Source organism: Fukomys damarensis, unplaced genomic scaffold (genome assembly GCF_012274545.1).
Source record: "Fukomys damarensis isolate Sample0158 unplaced genomic scaffold, DMR_v1.0_HiC HiC_scaffold_31, whole genome shotgun sequence".
Lineage (NCBI taxonomy): Eukaryota > Metazoa > Chordata > Mammalia > Rodentia > Bathyergidae > Fukomys > Fukomys damarensis.
In genome coordinates this window covers 23,935,951-23,946,700 of record NW_022900943.1, presented here as the reverse complement: position 1 = coordinate 23,946,700, position 10,750 = coordinate 23,935,951, and the positions used below count along the sequence as shown (strand labels likewise).

Genomic DNA, 10,750 nt, shown 5'->3' with positions numbered 1-10,750 from the left:
GCAAAGGAGGATGAAAAGTCTGATAGTGAACCTCCAGGGCACTCAGAACTCACAGCACAGGAAGTAAAAAAACAGATCAATCAGGCTCTAGAAAAATTCAAAACAGAAATAATTTCCCGGATAACCATAGAGATGGTGAGCAAAATGAAAGTCATGATTCAAGACTCTAGAACAGAAACAGACAAAAAAATAGATGACCTCAGGACCATAATAGAAGCCATGAAGGCCCAGCATAAGAAAGAAATGGAAACAATGAATGCCCAACAAAGGAAAGAAATGGAATCCATAAAACAGATTCAAACAGATATCCAGGAGATTAAAAACTCTATTGAAAGTGTACGCAACAGAATAAAAGATTGCGAAGATAGAATCTCAGATATAGAAGATAGGATAGCAGCCAGTGACCGAGAAAAGAGAGGTCTCTTAAAAACAGTAAGGGATCATGAGAATTCAATCCAACAACTCCTAGATGATGCAAAGAAGAATAACATAAGACTGATAGAAATCCATGAAGTAGCAGGAGAAAATGCAAATGATTTAAAAAAGCTGTTCACAGAATTAATGACAGAAAACTTCCCAAACAGAGGGGAAGAATTTGACATACAGTTAAGTGAGGCATATAGGACCCCCAACTAGCCACGATTAAAAAAAAAAAAATCTACACTTAGACATATAATAATCAAGATTCCAGAAACCCAACAGAAGAACAAAATACTACAAGCAGTAAGAGAAAAGAAACAAATCACATGCAAAGGAAAGCCCATCAGAATCACAGCAGACTTTTCAACACAAACCCTCAGGACAAGGAGAGCCTGGAGTGAGGTATTTCAAGTCTAAAAAGAAAACAACCTCCAACCTAGACTGATGTATCCTGCAAAACTCTACCTCAAAATGGATAGGGAAGTAAGATACTTCCATGACAAAGAACACCTGAGAAACTTCATGAATACCAAACCAGCACGACAAGGAATTCTAAACAATATCCTAGAAAAAGACAATGAAGATCACAACACCATGAGGCCCAGCAGAGCAAAGCAAATTGTCAAGGCAAGAAACTAAAAGGAGAGGACAAAAAATTAAAAAGAGTCAACAAAAACACAATAAAATGTCAATAAGAAGTCAGCATATATCAGTTATAACCATCAATGTCAAAGGCCTCAATTCACCAATCAAGAGAAATAGACTGGCATAATGGATTAAGAAGCAAAATCCAATAATATGCTGTATACAAGAAACACACCTAATGCAAAAAGAAGCCCATAGACTGAAAGTGAAAGGGTGGAAAACAATTCTCCACATGACAGGAGCCAAGAAAAAAGCAGGAGTAGCAATCATATTTGCAGACAAAGCAAATTTCAAACAAAAATTGATCAAGAGAGGCAAAGAAGGCCACTACATTCTTGTAAAGGGAACAATTCAAGAGGCAGAGTTGACAGTTATAAACATATATGCACCAAATATAAATGCCCCCAACTGCACAAAACAAATACTAAGTAACATAAAAAACCAAATAAACACCAACACAATTGTAGCAGGGTATCTAAATACCCCACTATCACAAATAGACCATCTAGGCAAAAAATCAACAATGAAATACTAGAACTAAACCAAGCTTTTCAGTGCATGGACTTATTAGATGTCTGCAGAGTGTTCCACCCCACAAAGTCAGAATATACATTCTTTTCAGCTGCACATGGGTCATTCTCCAAGATAGACCACATATCAGCTCAAATGACTTGAATAAATGCAAAAGAATCAAAGTTATTCCCTGTATATTATCAGATCACATTGCAATAAAGCTGGAGATCAATAGCATAAGAAACCATAGGAACTTTACAAATACATGGAAATTGAACAACACTCTCCTGAACAATCAATGGATCACATAGGAAATTAAAGAAGAAATCAGACAGTTTTTACAAATAAATGAAAATGCCAATACAACACACAGGAATCTATGGGACACAATGAAAGAAGTTCTATGTGGAAAATTCATAGCACTGAAAGCCCACACTAGGAAAATAGAACAAGTTCAAATAAACAACATAACAATGAATCTTAGACTCCTACAAAAACAAGAGCAAGAAAAACTCAAAACTTGAACAAGAGAGGAAATTATAAAGATTAGAGAAGAAATCAATGCAATAGAAATGAGGAAAACAATACAAAAAATAAATGAATCGAAGAGTTGGTTTTTTGAAAGAATAAATAAAATTGATAAATCTTTAGCAAACCTTATCAAAAAAAGGAAAGGAAAGGCTCAGATCCATGCAATCAGAAATGAAAAAGGTGAAGTCACAACAGATCCAGCAGAAATCCAGAGGATCATTAATGGCTACTTTGAGAATTTGTACTCTAATAAAATGGAAAACACAGAAGAAATGGACAGATTTCTAGATACTTATGAATTACCAAAGTTGAATGAAGAAGATAAAAACATTTTAAACCCGCCAATCACAATCAGTGAAATTGAAAATGTAATTAAAAACTTACCAAGAAAGAAAAGCCCGGGTCCTGATGGATTCACTGCTGAATTTTACAAGACATTTAGAGAAGAACTATTGCTACTACTGTTTAAACTTTTCAATGAAATTGAAAGGGAAGCAATACTTTCAAATTCATTCCTGGAGGCAAGTATTACTTTGATTACCAAACCAGGGAAAGATGCAACTAAAAAAGAGAACTACAGGCCAATCTCCTTAATGAACATAGATGCAAAAATCCTTAACAAGATATTAGCAAATAATATACAGAGGATCATCAAGAAGATCATACATCCTGACCAAGTCAGATTTATTCCAGGGATGCAAGGATGGTTCAACATACGTAAATCAAAAAATGCAATACACTATATTAACAAAGTCAAGAACAAAAACCACATGGTCCTCTTGATAGATGCAGAAAAAGCATTTGACAAAATTCAACACCCATTCATGATAAAAACTCTGCAAAAAATTGGAATAGATAGTCTATATCTTAACTTAATAAAGGCTATCTATGAAAAACCAACAGCCAACATCATATTAAATGGCCAAAAACTGAAAACCTTCACGTTAAAATCAGGAAAAAGACAAGGATGCCCACTATCACCACTCCTCTTCAATATAGTTCTGGAAACATTAACCATAGCAATTAGACAAGAAAAAGAAATTAAAGCAATAAAGATAGGAAAGGAAGAAGTTATACTGTCATTATTTGCTGATGATATGATACTCTACATTGAAGACCCAAAAAACTCCACCAAAAGACTTCTAGACTTAATTGACACTTTTAGCAGAGTAGCAGGATACAAGGGCAACACCCAAAAATCAATAGCCTTCATGTACACAAACAACAGACTCACTGAGAAAGAAATTAGGGAAACAATTCCTTTCACAATAGCATCCAAAAAAATGAAGTATCTAGGAATCAACCTAACAAAAGAAGCAAAAGACCTCTACACTGAAAACTACAGCACTCTGAAAAAAGAGATTGAAGAGGATATAAGAAAATGGAAAGACATGGGTAGGAAGAATCAACATAGTAAAAATGGCCATACTACCAAAACTGCTATACGGATTCAATGCAATGCCAATTGAAATTCCAACACTGTACTTCACAGAACTGGAAAAAAGAATCCAAAAATTCATTTGGAACCATAAGAGACCTAGAATAGCAAAAGCCATCCTAGGCAACAGACACATGGCAACGGGTATAACAATTCCCAGTTTGAAACTATACTACAAAGCCACTGTGATAAAAACAGCACAGTACTGGCAAAGAAACAGACCTGAAGATCAGTGGACCAGATTGGAAGACACAAAAACAACTCCAGATACAATCAGCTACCTCATCTTTGATAAAGGAGCTGACAGTCCCCACTGGAGGAAAGATAGCCTCTTCAATAAATGGTGTTGGAAAAACTGGATCTCAACCTGCAAAAGATTAAAACTAGATCCTTATCTGTCACCATGCACTAAATTAAAATCCAAGTGGATTAAAGATCTAAATATAAAAACAGAAACACTAAACTTGCTGGAAGATAAGTTAGGCAGAATTCTGGAAGACATTGCCATAGGAAAAGATTTTATGAACAAATCCTCAGTAGCACGGGAATTAGCAGAAAGAATCAACAAGTGGGAACTCATCTTATTAAAAAGCTTCTGCACTGCAAAAGAAGCCATCAACAGAACTAAGAGACAACCTATAATGTGGGAAAAACTTTTTACCAGTTACTCCTCAGACGAAGGACTCTTATCTAGAATATATAAAGAACTCAAAACAACCAGCCCCCGCAAATATAAAGACCTAATTCAAAAATGGGCATCTGAAATGAACAGCCATTTCTCAGACAAAGAAATGAAAGCAGCAAGTAAATATATGAAAAAATGTTCCACATCACCGGTCATTCGATAGATGCAGATGAAAACAACACTGAGATTCCACCTCACCCCACAAAGAATGGCTGCTATCAAGAAATCACACAACAACAAATGTTGGCGGGGTTGTGGGGAGAAAGGAACCCTTCTCCATTGTTGGTGGGAGTGCAGACTGGTGCAACCACTATGGAAATCAATATGGAGATACCTCAAAGAACTAGGATTAGAGGCTCCATTTGACCCAGCCATCCCTCTGCTGGGTATCTTTCCAAAATAATTAAAAGAATCATATCACGGTGATATATGTGCACCCATGCTTATAGTGGCACAGTTTGTAATAGCTAAAACTTAGAAACAACCCACCTGCCCATCAGTTGGAAACTGGGTAAAGAAAATATGGTTTTTCTATAAAATGGAATACTACTCAGCCATAAATAATGAGAAAGTTGATTCATTCATAGGTAAATGGGTACATTTTGAGGATACTCCTAAGTGAAATAAATAAGTCACACATGTGTAAATACCGAATAGTTCCTCTGGTGTGAAAAATTAAAATAGTACTCAAGATCCTAACGGGTTAATTAGCAATGTGAAAGAGGAAGAAAAGGAACTAAAGGTGTATGGATAGTGAAAAGGGTAGGGGAAGGAGAATAAGGGAAAGGGAAAAAATATGAGAAAATGTAAAAGTGGAATTAAAGTGTTTGTAGGTGGGGAGTAGAGGAGGGGGTGAAGGGAGGGTGGGGACAAGGGGAAAAAATGAGAATCAAGACCTGTCATGTAAAGGTACTAGATCCCAGTAATGAATGTAACTGTACTGTATACATACAATGTGCCAATAAATTCAATTTAAATAAGAAAAAGAAAAAAACATAAATTCAGGTTCCGACATAACCCAGTTCATTCTAAACATATCAAAATGGTAAAGTTAACATACAAGTGTAAACAGAGCAAACAAACAAAAGGAATATATGGACTAAAATATTAAGATGAACTCTTTGGACCAGAAAGGGACTATAAATACAAACGTTGTCAGGTTCAAGAACCCAGAACTAGGAGTTGGTAGTAGTTTGACTTTTCTTATCCGAGTAGAGATTAAAAGTGTGTCACGTGAGACCAGGGTCAAAATCCAGGTTTAGAATATCAAACATGCGTCAGGTGGGACTCCACTCTCACGGACATAGAGCAGGTCCCGTGGAGAGCTGGGCTGTGGTGAACATCACTGCCAGGAGCGCTGGGCCTCTGACTAAGGACTGAGTTTCAGGCGGGAAGCATGGGTAGGATTAGGTTTTAAAATGAAGGAAGAGACAGAAGGAATAAGGAACTCAAAATGCAATCTTTCATTCACAATGAACTTAAGATCAGTACAGCTAAGTACATGGATAAAGGGAATGCTAAGAAAAATAACAAGGACTGTGCTGTAGCTCAGCAGTAGAGCACTGGCCCAGCATGTACAGTATTCTGGCTTCCATCTCCAGCACCTCAAGAAAGAAAAAAAAAGGTGACAAAACACAATTCTCAGAGTAAGAGTTTACTTTAGATAATATTAATTTCATAGACAGGTTTGACAAAGTCTTTAAAATTGCTATGTTTGAGATGCTCAAAAGATAGATGAGGTCACAATATCTATAAGATACTAAGTTATGAAGCAAACAGAAAAACATGAGATAAAAATAAATGAACCAGTCATGGTTGTGCACACCTGTAATGCATTTGGGAGGCTGAGGCAGGAGTATTGGCATGTTTGTGGCCAGGCTGTCTCAAAACACAAATAAACAAACAAATGATGGCCATGAAATAGAAACAATTAGAAATGCCCATCAGTTACAAAAAAAAAAAAAAAAAAAAAAAAAAAAAAAAAAAAAAAAAAAAAGAAAAAAGAAAACAGAACTATGATAAAGGCATCTAGGATAGAATACTGGGGATTGAACCCAGGGTCTTGTTCATGAGAGGCAAGTGCTACCCCACTGAGTTACATCCCTAGACTTTTCTATTTTACTTTGAGATGAAGCCTCACTAAATTTCCTGGACTGGCCTTGCGCTATTGGTCTTCTTTCTTCAACCTTCCGAGTAGCTCGAATTAGAGGTTTAGATCACCACGATCACTTTAGGGGTCTTAAAAACATGATGAGTTAAATTAAAAACAAAAACAAAAGAAAGAGATAAACTTTAAACTTTTTAGCCAAGAAAACAAATTGGGAAAATGGAAGAGTACTAAAGAATCATCCCGGTAAAAATCATAGATAGAGATAAAAATATACAAGAACAGGTAGGAGCTATAGCAGACAGATCAGGAAACTCTAAACTACATTTCACAGGAATTTCAGAAGAAGAGATTTGAGGAAAGGGTGCAGAAGCAATATTCCAAGAAGTAATAGCCAAACATTTTCCAATTTATAAAAGGACACTGAGATCTGTTTCCTGTACATTGGCCCACCATTTATGAACACTTTACCCTGTTACAATCTAGACTAGGAGGAGGGACACAACACGAATGTGGTATAGCTCTTGCTCCAGCTTGAGGGACTCACAATTAGTAAGAGACATGGACACTGGTGGTACACGCCTGTAATCACAGGACTCAGGAGGCTGCCGCAGGAGAATCATGGCAAATTTGAGGTCGGTCGGCACCACAGAGGGAAGCCTCCCCTCAAACAAAAACAAAAACAAAAAGAGAAAGAAAGGCAGATGTGTTTAATTAAAATGTAAACAGAGCTAAAGATAAACGCTGAATTACAGAAGCATGAAGAGGGAGGAAGAAAACATGCAGGAGGAGTAAGGCAAGCTCCGCAGCGAAGACACTCCAGCTGGACCCTGGCGGCTTCCTAGAGGGTCGGATTCAGGAAGGAAGACAGAAGCCAGAGAGCATGAAAGAGCGCGGTGGTTTAATGGCTGCTGAGGTTCTGGGTAGTTCTAGGTGGTTCTTGGGTTCTAGAATCCATGGAAGAAGGATTAAGGCTGAATTTAAGGAGTGACGGGAAGAAGATCTGAACATCCTTAAAAATGGGAAACATTTACTGACGGTTCATGGAAGCACTGTAAGTAAATAAGTCATGCTCATTGATGTGATGACTAGGGTCAGAAAGAAGGGCTGCATCCACCACAGCGAACTCTATCCAGTGCCTGTCCATCGTCAAAGGAAACTGCCAGGTTCATTTTGAAAAAGAACCGAAATGTTCTCCACCAGCCATTAATACTTACCAAGAAATCCGGTCACTCTGGTGCACACCTGTGATCTTAGCTACTCAGAAGAAAGCTCAAGACTAGCCTGGGCAACTTAGAAAGAGCTGCCTCAGAAGGGAGGAAGGAAGGCAGGCAGGCAGGCAGGCAGGCAAAGAAGAAAAACGGGCTAGGGATAAAGCTCAGTTCAAGGTTCTAGGTTTAATCTCTTGTGCTTAAAAAAAACTATAAATGATATAGAAGTATCCTTTCCCCCTTTTGCGGTACTGGGGATTGAACCCAAGGCCTCACACATGCTAGACAAGTACTCTTCCACTGAGCTATATTCCCAGGCCTTTTTATTTTATTTTGAGACACAATCTCGTTAGATTGTCTAAGCTAGCCTCAAACTTGGAATCCTCCTGCCTCAGCTTCCTGAGTAGCTGGGATTACAGGGACTCGCTACCATACTCAGCAGAAGTAAAGGACCTATTTCTTACATGTTGAGATTGCACTGCAGCCATCTTTTGAATGGAAAGCCATAGGGTAAATGAGTGAATGTAGATTTTAGAAGATCCCTAGCATTAGTGCTCTGGATGACCTGTTGCAGGAAGGTGCAGAAGCTGAGCATGCAGAGAGCATGCTGGTACAGGAGGGTTCTGGTCCTGAGGCTGGGAAGCCAGAGGGACCGCCAAAGATGGGGAGGAGGGACAGAAGGTCAAAGCAGGAAGGAAACTTTTCCGTTTTCCATTCACATATGCAAAACCATAGCTCTCCTCTCACCTTTGCATTGCTTGCAGGTTGGATGGCACCTCTCACAGGTCTGTGTGCTCTGCTCTGTGTAGTAATACTCCGGGCAGGCCAGGTAACACTCTCCCTTGGAGCGGAGAAGAAAGAAATACGGATCGCAGGACAGGCAGTCCGTGGGGCGTGGGCCCCAGCAGGTCTTGCAACTCTTGTGACACTTCTCACACTGCCCAGTGGAATTGTCTGCATAATAACTGGAACCAGGAGGGGACAAAGACAGAACACAGTCATCTCTCAGTTTCTTCGAGGATCAGTTCCAGGGTGGACACGAAAATGCATGGGAAGAGAAGAGATGTGCCCATTTGGGGTGAAAGCACGTATGGTAGGTGTAAGGTTGTGGCCCTTCAATTTGGGTCTGGAAGCTCTCAGTGCCCTATGTCACTGATTAGAAAGGAGTTAGCAATATGTCTATTATGAGTATTTCTCTTTGCTGGGATGTCCAGGGGAAAAGAAGAAGTCAAATCCTCTTCTAAATTTGCTATAACCAGATGTTCTGATAAACACACTAGTAGTTTTTTCTAGTAGAAAATGCTGAATGCTTTCAAGATAATCCCATATATCTGGGTTGCTTATGAGAACTAAACCTATAATGTGTGGATTTGTGGAAGAGGTCTGTGTTGGAGAACTGACGGGATATTAATGGGGCTGTTACCCGAAATGGTTCCCTTTGTAAAATCAATGTTCCACGTGCTTTGCTTCGATCAACCTTGCAGACTGAATCTGAATTGTAGCAAATCCTAAAGGTGAAGGGAATCTCCACACAGTCTTGGGCTATTCCATGGGCTGGAGGCATTGGTTTCACCTTGGAATTGTGGATATTCCTTGAATTACCAGAGAAGCCAGGCCCTGCCTGAGATCAGTTACCCAGATGAGTCTGACTTGAACCTCTGACTCAGTGTTCTCTCATGGAGTCACTCTGCCTCTCCCATTTTACTTCCATTACTGTAAGTGCATTTATCTTTGTTCCTCCCTAGCAGTGAGATTATAGTCTGATTACATTAGTGCCTGGCTCTTAGTTTCCTCATCTGCAAAGTGGGTTGATACGTGGAGTGGCTGTGGAATTCAGTGCAGGAAAATGTGCTGAGCATCTTACCCTTCCCTGCAGTGCAGCAGACACTCCCTGCCCAGCTGGAACCAGCCTGCTCGGCAGGAGAGGCACTGCATGCTTCGTGTCCCTTTACAGGTCCTGCAAGATCCATGGCAGGGTGTGCACCGCTGTCTGTCCTCGAAGTAGCCCTCTGGGCAGCTGTCCACACAGGTGGTGTCTGTTAAGAAAGGAGAAGAGTTTGTCTTGATACCAAGCCCGGCCTGTGGCTCCGACACCCTTATGTGGGAGAAGGGGAGCACACAAGAAATGAGATGCTACCCCTGTGGACTAATATTCTTGGGAGTGGAGATGAATGCAAAGGAAATAGAACTGGCCGTAGGGCTACTATGAGTTCAGAGTGAACAGAAGTGAGGGTGGACAGAAACCACAGTCTGGTGATGGAAGAGTGGCAGCGGTTCATTCTCAGCTGATGCATCTGGCTCATGAGAGGAAGAAAGTCTCAACCTTGTACAAATATATAGGAGTAATTTGGTAGCTTGAGACAACTCATAACTATTATCTTAGACTGTTATGGAGTCCGAGAATCTAAAATGGGTCCGTGGTGCTCTGTTCCTCTGAGCCCTTAGGAGGGCTTTTTTCCACCTTCTAGAGAGTGCCTGCATTCATGGCTCGCTCCTTCATCTTCAAAGGCAGCAGCATCTCTTCTGGTCCTTCTCCTGTTATCACCTCACCTTCTCTTATTAACTCTGAGCTTCTGCATTTTCTTATCAAACCCTTGTGATTGTGTGAGGCCCATTGGGGCAACCCAGGTGTTATGGCTCATATCTAGATGTCACCCCCAAGCCTCATAGGCAGGGCTTTTTCAGAGGTGGCTGAATCTAGAGTAATTGATTCATAGTGCAATGCTGGGATTTAAGGGCATGTGATGACTAAATCCGCTCACTGACTGGATTGGCACCACCCTAATCCTGGTAGCCTGGATACAGTACACAAGACAGAAAGAGGCTTGTCTTGTCCCTTGCTTGCTTTGCTACCTTCTGCCCACCATGAACTGTTTCCTTGCAATGCCTGTGGGCCAATGCACCCTGCCTTGCAGCCAGCCAGTTACCGACTAAAACCTCTAACTGGGAACTCAACTAGCCTTTCCTCCCTGAACTTGTGGTGTTGAGTACTTTGTCCCAGCAACAAGAAAAGTAACTAAGACACCAGGATAATCCCTTCATGCTAAGATTCCTCATTAAATCTCACATGTGAAGCCCATTTTACCACCCAGGGTACTATCGTTACAAGATAGGAGAAGAAGTGAATTATCTTCAGTGTTATGCAGACTATCACAAAGTCCAAAACTTGTCGCCAGTCTGATGGGTGATAAAAGTGATGT

General features: G+C 40.0%; 1 protein-coding gene across 1 annotated transcript in view; it reads right to left on the bottom strand.

The window, feature by feature from the left end:
- Nucleotides 1–10,750, bottom strand: part of Pcsk5 (proprotein convertase subtilisin/kexin type 5) — a 410,777-nt gene that overhangs the window by 11,482 nt on the left and 388,545 nt on the right. Inside the window, exons 36-37 of the mRNA XM_033757658.1 lie at nt 9,415–9,586; nt 8,298–8,515 (exon numbers count right to left, since the gene is read on the bottom strand). Coding sequence (XP_033613549.1) covers nt 8,298–8,515; nt 9,415–9,586 — 390 coding nt within the window. The remainder of the gene's footprint in view (nt 1–8,297; nt 8,516–9,414; nt 9,587–10,750) is intronic.